At 38.3% G+C, this 15,322-nt stretch overlaps 1 protein-coding gene across 1 annotated transcript; it reads right to left on the bottom strand.

Moving 5' to 3' along the window:
• Nucleotides 1-8,881: 8,881 nt before the first annotated feature.
• LOC126762379 (uncharacterized) lies at nucleotides 8,882-9,474 on the bottom strand. Its single transcript, XM_050479106.1, has 2 exons — nucleotides 9,088-9,474; nucleotides 8,882-9,034 (listed from the first exon to the last, which is right to left on the bottom strand). The coding sequence occupies exons 1-2, from the start codon at nucleotides 9,472-9,474 to the stop codon at nucleotides 8,882-8,884; spliced, it is 540 nt and encodes a 179-aa protein (XP_050335063.1).
• Nucleotides 9,475-15,322: the final 5,848 nt, after the last annotated feature.

Here is a 15,322-nt window from a genome sequence, read left to right as displayed (position 1 = left end):
TTTTGCCCGGCGATGCTTCCGATTCCTGCGTCTTGTTGTAGACGATGCGTTGGCACCTGCGCGTCGTGCATTATTAGGAGAAGGGTTATTACCCCTGCTCCTACTCAGAGCCCGCTTCTCAGCTGTCTCCGGTGTCATGCCGTCTTCTAGAAATCTTAGGTACCACTTGAGAGTGGCACCACTCATGCCCGCTCTGCGTGGGTCATCGTGACCTCTTCGGCGTCCTGCTTCCAGGGTTCGTGGGATGCTCCCTCGTTGTCTTCTTTTCCGTTTGCCCCTCGATTCCACTTTTGTGAAACCACCCTCCTCTCCGCAGTCGATCCTGCTCGAGGGGGTTGTGGGGGCTTGGTTCGCGCGACTTCCAGTTGTCGCGGTATATTCCCCGTCCATTCAACCAAGAATTTGATCCTCACTATGTTTCGCGCGTAGTGAAGCATGGTGAAGGATTAATAATGCTGAGAGGATTTTTTACCTGGAATGATGTTGGTCCACTCCATAAGATTGATGCCCCTTGATTGAGTTTTAAACAAGGGGCAATACGTCGACATCCTAAAAAATGCCATATTGCGATGAGCTGAGGAAAATTTGTTTTGTTATATGGAAATTCCAATAAGATAACGATCCGAAGTATTCGACGAAGTTGACACAAAAGTGTTTTGAAGAATATTCCATCAATGTTTTGGAGTTGTCATCGTCCAGCGTAGACTTGAACATCTCTGGCGTGATGTTAAAAAAGCCGTTAGTACCAAAAATATCCCAAATATGAATGTTCGTTTTGATAAAATAAGGACGGCATGGCAAATAACACCAGCGGTATGCTGTCAGAGTCTGATAACGCCGATTCACAGTGAAGTCATATTAAAGTATAAGGGTTAAGCAACAAAATACTAACTGAAAGTCAGCAAATTTTATATATATGGTCATATACATATGTATATACATACATATGTATAAATGATCAGGGTGATGAGATCCGGTTGACTGTCTCTCTGTCCGTCCGTGTAGCTCTAGCTTGAGTAAAAATTGAGATATCTTGATGAAACTTGATATGTAGGTTCCTTAGTACAAAAATAAATTCGAGTTTGTAGATGATAACCGGACCACTTCCACGCCCATAAAACAACATTACACCATTTATAACTCAAAAACGGCTGAAACGGAAAATTGGTGGGGAGGTAGCTTAGAACTGAGGTAAGGAAATAGGATACTTATTATAAATACAAAAATTATATTTTAAATCGGAAGCATTTGTTCAAAATTCATGTAAGAATCATTTTGAAATTTTAGTAATTCAAAAATGGAAAGAAATATGTAAGTAAAAATTTGTATATCCATACATGCTTATAATATGAGTCATACTGATTTTGCTCCTGAACCAGGCATTTTTTTAGGATGAATCCGTCAGATATATTTAATATCACAACAAAAAGTGGAATTGACATGTTCGTCGTCAAGGCAAGGCATTAATATTAGGAGATGGTGATCCTGATTCCCCTCTACGACGAAGACGAAGCAGACATTCCATTGCCCGACCGTGAAGTAGTTCGAATAGAAATTACCCGTCTGAAGATCAATAAAACGGCGGGGGCCGCTGGATTGCCGGTCGAGATATTCAAATAAGGCGGCGAAGAATTGATAAGGAGCATGCATCAGCTCCTTTGTAAAATATGGTCGGACGAAAGCATGCCCAACGACTGAAATTTAAGTGTGCTCTGTCCAATCCAAAAAAAGGGAGACCCCACAATCTGCGCCAACTACCTTGGTATAAGTCTCCTAAACATCGCATATAAGATTCTCTCGAGCGTATTGTGTGAAAGGCTAAGCCCATCGTCAATAAACTGATTGGGCCTTATCAGTGTGGCTTTAGACCTTGGCAAATCAACAACCGACCAGATATTCACCATGCGCCAAATCTTGGAAAAGACCCGTGAGAAATTAAATGAGAAGAGAATCGACACACACCTCCTTTATTTTAAAGTAAGTGATAACTATAAATTGTCAAAATCGGCCTACAGACTACAACTTTTCAAAACTCCAGATACCGAATATGTGGACTCCACATTATACTTACTTCGAACATTTAGACTTACTTCGAACATTTTAGCGTTAACCACCCTACACAGCCATGACATGACATGAGCGCGCACGGCCGAGCGTCGACTATAGTAGATAGCGAGGAACTTTATCTTATCTCTACAGTTGCGCAGTGTTCACTAGCATAATTCCAGTTTCATTATATTCATCGAGCAATACGGTTCTGCAACCGTTTTATTATCTCACCACAGATCTATCGACGAACGAGGCAGCGCGTGGGCAAAATTTTGTGGCCGATAGGCGCCGTACCGAAGTGATTAATATTGGTCCATGTAGTATGATTTTATTATATTTTATTCTAACAAACCCTATGCTGAACGACAATCGATTAATATCTATGATGATCTCTATTCAGTACGTCTCAAATAGAGACTAGAGACTGGTTACAGAATCCCGTTATAAATGTGTATAAATATTTGACTCATCACTTTTCCGCTTAAGTTTGTTACCAGCGTAAGTGCCATCACATTAACCATATCAACAGCTGGACCATGTCCTTCAAATTTCATACTAAGTACACTGTCTCGCGCTGCATTATCAAAACTATTATTAGCATGCTTACGCCTACGCATAATAAGACAAAGCGTTTCCAAAAAGAAGAGCATGAAATGTGAGTACAAATTCACAGAGCATGGGAGGTATCAATCGGTCGCTCGTCATATTCTCTTTACGCCCACTGCTTATATACAAACATGTGTACACAATTAATGTATTTTGGGAAATTTCGCAGCTTATGACGTCAATGCCGACAGCCATATACCGTTAGGCTGATTAAGAACAGCATTTAGGCGTAGGTAAATCAGAGAACTTGAGATACTTACTTATATAGTATAGTTTCAAATGTGTGTAACTACACGAGCAGTCATAACGAAATCATAATGGCGAAACTAGTGACGTCGTGAATTTTGGCCCTCTGAGAGCTGCTAATAATCCACTTTCTGTGTGACGTAACACGAAAAAAAAAATAATAATTAAAATTACTTGCATATAAACTGACAATACGTACATACATTTTTAATTATTCCTTGTAAACCTCTTTAAATTATATAAATAAGTCCTGCATCTAAACCCTAAAAATACTCGTAATAATAAGTCCAGCTGTCAGCAAATCGTTATTACAAAAATATTTTATACGAAGTCAGCATCAGCAGCGGGAGTAGTGATGAATGTAATATAATTTTTGAGGGGTATCACGTATAACCAAAATAGGGTAAAAATAATTTGAGTACAACAGAACAAGGCAATAAAACATAATTTAAACTCAACGTTGCAATATCATATCTCTCTAAGTCTACAAGTAGAGTAAAGGAAGGCGTGTACATGGATTGATAATGGTCTATAAGCTGAAGGGATCCTACAGCGGCTACGCTGGCTAGGTCATGTTGTCCGAATGGACGAAAACACTCCAGCTCTGAAAGTATTCGACGCAGTACTCGCCGGGGGAAGCAGAGGAAGAGGAAGACCTCCACTCCGTTGGAAGGACCAAGTGGAGAAGGATCTGGCTACGCTTGGAATATCCAATTGGCGCCACGTAGCGAAAAGAAGAAACGACTGGCGCGCTGTTGTTAACTCGGCTATAATCGCGTAAGCGGTGTCTACGCCAATTAAGAAGAAAGAAGAAGATCTTTATAGTATATTTCGAATCAAGTTTGTCTTTATTAACAAGGCAATTTTTCTAGACAGAAACTCATAAGCAAACATGTAATTTCGACTTTTTCCAAGTGCGCCCCCAAATTACCGCCTAACTATTTCAATGGTGTATAAAATTTCTCGGTCAAGCTTATATGATAGATGCTAAAAAGGCGGATCCTCAAAAAAAAGCAAATACGAGTAATAATAGCTGAATATTTATCATCATTACACGGCTCTAAAAAATGTTCGTTTTTGTTGCACTGGATATCTAGGCTAATTTCGATGGTTTCAAGGGCCCAGATTACGAACTTCTTCCCTATAGTTTTGAATGTATTGTTTTTTGATATTTGCATTTCTTATATTTAACTTGTTACTCGATGTATCCGCTGCTTACTACATACATATGTAAGTGCTCACTATACTGATCCTATGGTAAACGAAAGTCTAACAACTGGATCTACATGGGTACTTACCTGAGTGACCTTATGATAAGCGAACGCCGAAACACCTAGGGAACAATTTATGCGTATGAAATCGTAAGCGAAAAATAACGGTTCGTATCGCATTTGTTTTTGTTATTTTGTGAAAAGCGCATAAGCGAAGTTGACAAAAACAAAACTTTGATCACTGTTTGTTTCCGAGTCTTCAAAGCACGGATCCAAATGTAATCGAAAGGACATTATTTGGCATTTATTTTTTGAAGATTATCTCTCCAATCGATTGGCCCTAAACGTGAAATTATCTTTTCATCGAAGTGTTCTTTCTAGTCGGTTATCATGGCGCGGTAACTTTCGCCATTGACGGTTACATTCTCACCGCCATCATTTTTGAAGAAATATGATCTGATGATTCTAAAGGTCCACAAACCACACCAAATGGGCAATTTTGCTTGTTTACATAGCTATGGAGCCAGAAATGGGCCTCATTGGTGAACAAAATTTGGCTCGAAAACGTCGGATCTTCTCAGAAGATTACCTATGGATTCAAGAGTCCATAGAGCGAATCGATGTCGCTTGAGAAGGTTGCACAAGCTGCATTTTGTACGCTTTCAATTTAAGATATTGACGTAAAATGCGCCAAGTCATTCCATACGTCAGATCGTGGACACTCTCTTCCCTGCGTGCTGGACGTGGTATATTCGGTCGAATATTATCCAACAATGAATGCAGGGTCTCAAGTTGGCCACAAGTTGAGCGGAGCCCGCAAAACACGTTCTTTACAGAATGTGAAATTTCGTAATAAAGTTGAGCGATTCGTAAACGTTGTTCAGGCGTTTCCATAATGAAATGCCAAACAATACTAAAGAAAACTAATATGAATACTTGACATGACTCAAAAACGTCAAAAACAAGTAAATCGAAGGGCTAAGTTCGGGTGTCACCGAACATTTTATACTCTCGCATGGTAAAGTGAAATCGAGATTTCAATCCGTCATTTACATATTTTTCAAATACCGTATTTGTGTAAAGTTTTATTCCGCTATCATCATTGGTTCCTAATGTTTATATATAAAAAGGCATCAGATGGAATTCAAAATAAATTGAAGAAGGCGTGCTAAATTTCGTAATGTCATCAGGGTGTTAAAAAATACTTATATACCGAATTTCATTGAAATCGGTCTGTAGTTTCAGATATATATATGTATATCAATGCTGACGTTTTTTGTTAAAGTGATTTTGAACATAACCTTTGTATGGGAGGTGGGCGTGGTTATTATCCGATTTCTTCCATTTTTGAACTGTATATGGAAATACCTGACGTTTGTATTAATTGAATGACATTGTTTTCGGTTTCCGCCATATCACGGATCCGATTTTGCCCATCTTCGAACTTAACCTTCTTATGGAGCCAAGGAATACGTGTACCAAGTTTCATCATGATATCTCAATTTTACTCAAGTTAAATGCTGACGAAACATTGGACGGAAACAGACATCCGGATTGAAACTTTGGTATTATAACCCTATATCTGACTTAAACAAAACTAAATACTCTCGTTAGCAACATTGTTGCGAAGTAAAAAAGGCTATTGAAAAAATACAATATCGATATGTACATATATGGAGTTCAATCGATGGAAAAAACTTTAACGTACAATATCGATGGAGTTCAATAGGAAGCTGTCTCAAATAAATAAACAATTTGTTCGGTGTTATGTTTGGTAGGTTTGCTGAATTCATTGCAATTAAATATTAAATATATATATATATTATTTTAATCGATTAATCAATCGGCAACTAATTATAGTGTAGTGAATTTAATTGCAATTCGACTGAACTTCTTTTCTGACAGAACTTTTCAAATCTTTCTTATTGTCAGATGCAATAAATTCAGTCCCTGGAATTGTGGAAGCAGAGGAACAGTTGCAGTTCCAGAAGAAATAAAATAGATTTCTAAATAAATGTTTTAGAATAAGTTGATAAAAACAAGAAATCTTTTAAAATTGAATAGAAAATTGAATTTAACCGTTGTAATTGTTTTTATTTTAAAATTTTCCGGGCCCGTATAATTATTCTTTGGTGATTTTTTTATGTTTTGGGGCGCCAGTCTATAATTTTTAGTTTCTTAGCTTTATTTGTGAGATTACTCTTTAAACCTAGCATGAGTACTCTTGGTGAGACTTTTCCTACTAGCTTTTGCTACTACCAGTTGAAATTAAATAACCCCCATCTTCTTCTTCTTCTTAATTGGCGTAGACACCGCTTGCGCGATTATAGCCGAGTTAACAACAGCGCGCCAGTCGTTTCTTCTTTTCGCTACGTGGCACCAATTGGATATTCCAAGCGTAGCCATTTCCTTCTCCACCTGGTCCTTCCAACGGAGTTGAGGTCTTCCTCTTCCTCTGCTTCCCATTTTTTCGTCCATTCGGACAACATGACCTCGCCAGTATAGCCGCTGTCTTTTAATTCTCTGAACTATGTCAATGTCGTCATATATCTCATACAGCTCATCGTTCCATCGAACGCGATATTCGCCGTGGCTAACGCGCAAAGGACCGTAAATCTTTCGCAGAACCTTTCTCTCGAAAACGCGCAACGTCAACTCATCAGTTGTTGTCATCGTCCAAGCCTCTGCACCATACAGCAGGACGGGAATTATGAGTGACTTGTAGAATTTGGTCTTTGTTCGTCGAGAGAGAACCTTACTTCTCAATTGCCTACTCAGTCCGAAGTAGCACCTGTTGGCAAGAGTCATCTTGTGTTGAATTTCCAGGCTGACATTATTGGTGGTGCTTATGCTGGTTCCCAAATATACGAAACTATCTACAACTTCAAAGTTATGACTGTCAACAGTGACGTGAGAGTCAAGTCGCGAGTGCGACGACTGTTTGTTTGATGACAGGAGACATTTCGTCTTGCCCTCGTTCACTGCCAGACCCATTTGCTTTGCTTCCTTGTCCAGTCTGGAGAAAGCAGAACTAACGGCGCGGATGTTGAGGCCGATGATATCAATATCATCGGCATACGCCAGCAGCTGTACACTCTTATAAAAGATTGTACCTGCTCGATTAAGTTCTGCAGCTCGAATTATTTTTTCCGGCAGCAGATTGAAGAAGTCGCACGATAGGGAGTCGCCTTGTCTGAAACCTCGTTTGGTATCGAGCGGCTCGGAGAGGTCCTTCCCGATCCTGAGGGAGCTTTTGGTGTTGCTCAACGTCAGTTTACACAGCCGTATTAGTTTTGCGGGGATACCAAATTCAGACATCGCGGCATAAAGGTAGCTCCTTTTCGTGCTGTCGAAAGCAGCTTTGAAATCGACAAAGAGGTGGTGTGTGTCGATTCTCCTTTCACGGGTATTTTCCAAAATTTGGCGCATGGTGAATATCTGGTCGGTTGTTGATTTTCCAGGTCTAAAGCCACACTGATATGGTCCAATCAGTTTGTTGACAGTAGGCTTTAATCTTTCACACAATACGCTTATCCCACGGTAGTTGGCGCAGATTTTGGGGTCTCCTTTTTGTGGATTAAGCAGAACACACTTAACTTCCATGCTCCTTATCAGTTCTTCGCCGCCGTGTTTGAATAGCTCGGCCGGTAATCCATCGGCACCTGCCGCTTTGTTGCTCTTCAGACGAGTAATTGCTATTCGAACTTCTTCATGGTCGCGCAATGGAACGTCTGCTCCATCGTCATCGATTGGGGAAACGAGTTCGCCTTCTCCTGGCGTTGTGCGTTCACTGCCATTCAGCAGGCTGGAGAAGTGTTCCCTCCATAATTTAAGTATGCTCTGGGCATCGGTCACTAGATCACCTTTGGGGGTTCTACAGCTTATTAAGCTCTTCATGCTCACGCATTTCGGCCTCTTTGTTTTTCTGTCTGCAAATGCCTCTCGCTCCCCTCTTCAACTCTCGGTATCTATCCCATCCCGCATGTGTTGTGGTCGATCATAACGTTGCGAGGTAGGCCGCCTGTTTTCTCTCCGCTGCAACACGGCACTCCTCGTCGTACCAGCTGTTCTTTTGCTTTTTCCGAAAACCAATGGTTTCGGTTGCAGCTGTACGTAAGGAGCTTGAAATGCCGTTCCACAGTTCCCTTATACCGAGTATGGCATTTTATAGGTTTCGTTTAATGGCGGATTGTGGGTGTGGCGGTGGTCCGATTATGCCCGTCTACGAACTCGTCCTCTCTTTTTTGCCAAGGAACCTGTGTACCTTGTTTCATTCTGATATTTTATTTTTTACTGAAGTTATCGCTTACACATGCAGACAGACGGCCAAACAATCACTCGGATATCAACTTGTCTCATCCTGATCATTTATGTACTTATGTATTGTATATAAGTATAATCCTATACCTATCTCGATTAGTTTAAGGGGATAAACAACCTTTGGATAAACAACTCTGCATGTTACAAGAATAAAGGAATAAGAAGTAAAATCGCCTCTAAAAAGTCCAAACTTCTAAATGACAAACCGATATTTTTCTGGATATCTAACGGTACATTATTGAAATAGCATTGATGTGATTACGCGTTCGTTTTTTAAACACAATTGCACGCAGAGTGAATATTTTTCAACTGTGAAGTTTAAAGTCGTCAGGCGATTAATTACGTTGACCAATTTAAATCATTTTTAATAAATTTTGAAGATGAAGGTATTTAACAAGTTAGTTTTTATTCACGACCAGAAAACTGTCGTTTTTGTCGTGTAGTGCAATTCATTCTTCTACTATTTGTATATATGTATCGACCTTATATTTCCAAACATTGTAGAATGCGGACGTAATACGCAGAAGGTATTCACCAGTTGGCACAGGCAGTGATTGAAGTTGTTCGGTCTGGAGCACCAAATCCTTGACGATGAAGTCATGCTAGAAATTATTTGAATTATTTTTAAATAAATAGCAAACTAATGAAATCTTACGTTGTATGGGCAAGAGTGGTTTATATTGGAATATATTTCTAATATATCCATTATCAACTTGCCAAAAGGTAGTCGCTTCTTGTTTTTAAAAAACTGACAAAAATTTGTTGTTATATTAAAAAGGAAAGGACGATAGCCATTCGCCTTTTTATAAACATCCAAATTAACGCTGAAATTTCTTATTGGCAATTGGAAAAGTTGAATGTCCATGGTGAGCGCGACTTTGTTGCGAGACAAAGCCTTAAGATCGCATTTTCGGAAATTCATGAAGCTTTTGTCGTAGTTCTCACACTTCAAATTCGTGAACTTCATGTATGCGATTGCCGATGCCAATTGAGTGAGAAGATAGAAACCAGTGATAAATGCAGGAAAAGTTCCCAAATTCATTTTGTTAGGGGAAAATGAAAGAATGAGCTAAACTGTTTGATTGTTGCACTGCAATAACTCCCAATATTTGTGGCGGTTATTTTATACGTGATTAATTTTATTTTGTATGCTTAAATTATATAATTGACAAATTATTCATTAAATATTTTGATTAGAAAATTGTTCTCGTTGTGATCCATTTAAATACCGCAATTATAAATGCCGTATATTAACTAAATATAGTCAACTAAGGAAGGATAAGTTTGGCGCAGCCGAAGATTGTACACCCTAACCTGTTAGCAAAACCTTATATTAACATGTAAGGAAGGGCTAAGTTCGGGTGTCACCGAACATTTTATGATATCGCATGATAAAGTGATAATCGAGATTTCATTATCCGTCATTTACATATTTTTCAAATACCGTATTTGTGTACAGTTTTATTCCGCTATCATCATTGGTTCCTAATGTACTATATATTATACAGAGAAGGCATCAGATGGAATTCAAAATAGCGTTATATTGGAAGAAGGCGTGGTTGTGAACCGATTTCACCTATATTTCGTGCATGTCATCAGGGTGTTAAGAAAATATTATATACCGAATTTCATTGAAATCGGTCCAGTAGTTCCTGAGTTCGCCCATTTTAAATTAAAAAAAGCCTGGGTGCAGCTTCCTTCTGCCATTTCATCCGTAAAATTTAGTGTTTCTGACGTTTTTTGTTAGTCGGTTAACGCACTTTTAGTGATTTTCAACATAACCTTTGTATGGGAGGTGGGCGTGGTTATTATCCGATTTCTTCCATTTTTGAACTGTATATGGAAATGCTTGAAGGAAACGACTCTGTAGAGTTTGGTTGAGATACCTTTAGTAGTTTCCGAGATATGTACAAAAAACTTAGTAGGGGGCGGGGCCACGCCCACTTTTCCAAAAAAATTACGTCCAAATATGCCCCTCCCTAATGCAATCCTTTGTGCCAAATTTCACTTTAATATCTTTGTTTATGGCTTAGTTATGACACTTTGTAGGTTTTCGGTTTTCGCCATTTTGTGGGCGTGGCAGTGGGCCGATTTTGCCCATCCTCGAACTTAAAAAGAGTTGCAAATGAATAATATTTTCGTTATCCGACCAGAAAGTTAATGGATTGTAATTATATTCGGTTCATATTAGTATTTACATACATATGTAAGTCACTCAGCTCTTTGAATTAATCTCGAATTATGATTTACACATTTCAAGAAACATAAAAGAGCTTAATTGTCTGAATACGACAGTAAAGCCACATTTAAGGAAATAACAAAGAACAAGTAAGGAAGGCCTAACCGACTGCAACCGAAGATTTTATACTCTTGAAAGGATAGAAATCCAAGCAATTATATACGAGGTTTGCCAATTAAGTAATGAGACTGATTTTATTGCCGCGCTTGTGGTAAACCTGTGACCTTGACATTCCATTTCTCTCTTTCCTGCATCCCTCCCCTATTCATTGATATATGTACCATCGCTCTAGCTTGTTTAGTTCGCCTGCTGCGTCAAGTTGAGTAGACGTGTGTTTGTAGTGTTCGTCACGAAAATGGAAAAACGAAATCAAGAGCAACGCGTCGCGATAAAATTTTGTGCCAGATTGGGCGAAACAGCTTCGGAAACGTACGCTAAAATTGTAAGAGAGTTTGGTGATAGTGCTCTTAGTCATGCCCAAAGCTCAATGGTTGTCTCCGCGTGCCCCCCGCCCGAAAAAAGCTCCAATGAGCAAGTCGAAAGTGAAAACGATGATTATTGCCTTTTTTGATAGCCGTGGAATCGTCCACAAAGAATTCGTTCCACCGGGGAAAACTGTGAATCAAGTCTACTATTGCCAAGTACTCGAAAGATTGCGAAAACGAGTCAACAAGTGCGCCCAGACATGGCTCGTAACTGGATCCTGGACAGCGTGTCCCAGTATTTGGCCTCTAAAGGGATCACCGTGTTGCAACAGTCGCCTTATTCGCCCGACATGTCACTTTTTTTTTGTTTCCTAAAACAAAATCGTTGGTCAAAGGAACCTATTTTGAGTCGATTACGGAAATCTAGGCGGCCGTGACGAGGGTACTCGCGGACCAAACACTCAACTTTAACAAAAACTTTCCTTTGATATCTTTAGTGACAGCTGGGCTTAAGGGATATTTTTAATGTTATTTATCAGACTAAGTAATTATATTTCACTTTATTCATAGTTATTTAATAATAATAATTATAGTATAAAAAAAAAACAAAAAGACCCACAGTCGTTTAGATCTCGTCTATACTGTACGGGTTTCATAGCTTTTCCACAAATGAATACGAGGCTCTGCATTCGATTTTATTGTTCATAGAGTCAGTCTTTGTTTTCAATATTCGAGATTTTATCTGAATGCATTTCTCGTCGATGTGGTTAATATTTGCTTCACAGTTTAGCTTTTATTTACGTTCTGTTTGTCCTGTTTCAATCATCAAATTTACGAATATTAAGTGCGTAGCGCTGGATAAACCATTTGCTGATTTCGCCTATTGTAAGCTCAAAGCTTTGTCTCGTGATGACGTCGCTCTTCCGTTGCGCGTCAAGCTCTTTGAAGTACTAGTACAATAATGTCAGCGTAAGTTTATGTGTTCCCAATAATTAAAAATGATGTTAATTTGCACAGTAGTCATTCGTATTTCAGCTAAAAGTATAATTTTTTAAGAAATATAACGGGTTTCGTCCCTTCTTGTTCAATAAAACATTAAATTTTTGTGAATTTGGATATGATTTTAAAATTTTTACAACTTTATTCAAATATCAACCACACCTGTCCTTATAACGTAAGTTTTCACCTATAATACAATTTATGGGGCGTTCAATACATGCAAGATAATGAGGCAATGAAGGAGCTTTTTCGGCATGTTACTGCTTTATTGTTTAAGCAGATCTTTCACATTATTTGCACTTTCATTGATTGGCAAAAAACTATATATGGACCACCCTTCTTACTTATGAACAAAAAATTTTAAGGCTTATTGTTATTTCAGAATGATATCATCGTTGAGCGTCTTTTTCTTAGGCCAAGCTATTTTACTATGTTGCCAGCGCCAGCGGGGGAGTATCGCATAAAGTTGGTGCTTATAATAATTGGAAAGTAGTATTTCTATAAATTTGGGAATAACTAAATATCCATTTACTATGTTTTATATAACAATATTGTTTTATTATTTGTTTCCAATATTTTCCAGACTTAATGAGGCTAATTTTAAAGGCTTCTCAAACTATTGTATTTAAAGCGCGATAGGACATGACGTATTTGGGCGTGACAGGGAGAACAGGGAGAATACTGTATCCTGTTCCCTCTTCCAATTTTGCAATACATTGAAAGTCTGCTCCTGCTTTCACAAAGGCTTTCATGAAGCGCAACTTTCTATGAAGTCTTGGCAGAAAAATTTTGTCACTTGGCTTTACTAAATATGTACCTAATTTACACCGTGGCAACCAAACAGAGCATTGGCATCAATACCGAAAAGCCCCTGCAGGTGGTATACTCTCAGATTCGGAATAAACCCAGAAGTGGTCTAATCCGGAACTTACAATTGACCAGAGATGTACATGTAGTAGCCACGTGAAAATCAAGAGAAGCCTGCTCAGGTTAAGGTTTGTGTAGCTATACTGTGGTTACACCTCTTTATGTGGGATACGACGTACTCCATCGATACCTTAAGTTGCCCACTGTAAAGGGAACTATTGAAGAAGTTAGTAGTCTCTCATAATTGGAGATTCGTGATAACATACTTTAGATCCAATTGCTGGACAGTAGGCAACAGCGTACAAGAGTAAAAGTATTATTGCCATTAAACCCCCCTTTCAACTCAAATTTTGAAATTTCGTGCGCGCAAATGTGACAAAATCGGTATCAACAAAATTTATGATGGAAGAAATGAGACAAGCGAAATCGCACTATATTTTTGTTTATAACTAATTATTATCATACCTTATATACCGAATGAATTTGCCCGAAAACCACGAAGCTTAGATGAAATTACAAGATGGAAAGCAATAGAATTCCGACAGTTTGTACTTTACACGGGAATGGTTGCTTTGAAAGACATTGTATCTGACAGTATTTATTATCACTTGCTTTCGTCACAAAAAACCTATGAAAACAATTTAGAAGAAATAAATGCCTAATTCTTTCGTGCACCTTCTCCCAACCTTTTATGGAGAAGAAAAAGTGAGTTACAATGTACATTCAGTGCTGCATTTGGTGGATTCCGTTCAATCGTGCGGCTTTCTGAATTCATTCTCAGCATATGCTTTCGAAAATTTCTTGCAAACCCTAAAGCGATTCGTTAAAAGACCCCGACATTACAACAAATAAATAACAGATACCAATATGAAAACGTGTTTACAAATACAGATATGTGGGTCCAAAAGTCAATAGATGTGGAAAGGTTATTCGATTTTATGGAAACGACTTTAATATCAGCAATAAATTACCGGATAATTTTTGCTGCCTTAAACCAAGAGTGGCAATACAAATTATAAGATTACCGAAGAAAGATGATGATGTTTAAATGCATGGAAAAGTTTTGAAAAACTGCTGCAATCTATTTACGGAACCATTGAAATCGATGGTAGATCTGGCCGTGTTCATGGTTAACATTGACACCGAAGAAGCGGAGCAAATCTATGATGTCCAACTTATTTTATACAAATCAATGTGTCTGCCTTTCAATAATCAATTTGTATTTCTACAGATTATTCACAGCAAGGACCTATAAGATGAGTTACCACGAGCTGAAGTCTTTTAGCGTGAAATCGGTTGTGGAAAATTGCAAAAACGAAAGTAAGTTCTTTTAATGCGAAAAGTAGATATTTCACTACATGATATGTTTAACACGTTGAGGACGGCGTGACCCATCGGTGGGTCACTTATTTAGGTGTCATCTGTCTTTGATTCGGAACTATTTTTTTTTTAAATAAAATAAAAAATAATTTGATATCAAAAAAAATGTTAAAATATATTTTTTAATAATTGTGAACTTCTTTTAAAACATTTTAAACAAAGTGGTGGTTTATTTTCACAAAATTAGCAGGCCGTTGTAACTTTTTTAGTTCTCTTTTCAGCAAAACTTTTGCCTCGTTGAGTTGATAGTGTTTTATAACATTCAAGGCATCGTTTCCGGGACTGTCTTGCGGTTCCAGGATATTTCTGAAGAAAATGTATAGTCCTTCTGGCTGCTTGCGGTTCTGTAGGCATTTCATCCAAGAGGCAATCTATAATAAGTTCTCTAAATTTTAAAACATCGTACTGCTTGGTACCTCACTTCTTATGAATGTACCATGCATTTACAATTGACGTTGCACAAATCAACTGTATTACAGTTTTGTGCAAAACTATTTACTGTTCTAGGAGCCGCCAGATGAAACTGACTACTAAAAACTGCGCCGTCCTCAACGTGTTAATATATGTTTTCAGATTCTTGTCCATGCAAAATCGCCAGTCTGGAAAAAAAATTGACGAAATGCAACACCATATAGAGAAATTGACGAATCAAGTTGACGCCACAAATGAGCTGTTGCGAAAACTAACCACCGCGCAGTCAACAAATAATGCCCTCATAAATGTAATGAGTTGCAGGCGCAAAATTATAAATAGATTTCCATTAAAAACTGTTTGAATTGTTGCTGGAATACAATTACTTCGGTGTGAAGGGCAAAAAAACGTTAAGGGAATTTAAGCACTTTAATGCGTTACTATTTGGTAAGTTTTTCGTGTTTTTATTATTGAAGGACATATCTTCAAATTTACAACTACATACGGTTTTAACTTTCTTTGTGGAATGTGTGAAAGTTGAAGGCTTCACTGAATCGGGGTATAATCAC

The sequence above is a fragment of the Bactrocera neohumeralis genome, chromosome 6 (assembly GCF_024586455.1).
Source record: "Bactrocera neohumeralis isolate Rockhampton chromosome 6, APGP_CSIRO_Bneo_wtdbg2-racon-allhic-juicebox.fasta_v2, whole genome shotgun sequence".
Taxonomy (NCBI): domain Eukaryota; kingdom Metazoa; phylum Arthropoda; class Insecta; order Diptera; family Tephritidae; genus Bactrocera; species Bactrocera neohumeralis.
Note: the sequence above shows the minus strand (reverse complement) of the source record. Positions and strands in the feature narration are given on the sequence as shown.

Bases quoted from the DNA above. Each gene is read 5' to 3' on its own strand.
- LOC126762379 (XM_050479106.1), bottom strand. From the start codon at position 9,474: ATGAATTTGGGAACTTTTCCTGCATTTATCACTGGTTTCTATCTTCTC. The intron at 9,035-9,087 runs GTAAGATTTCAT...AATAATTTCTAG, and splicing joins ACCACTCTTGCCCATACAAC to CATGACTTCATCGTCAAGGA.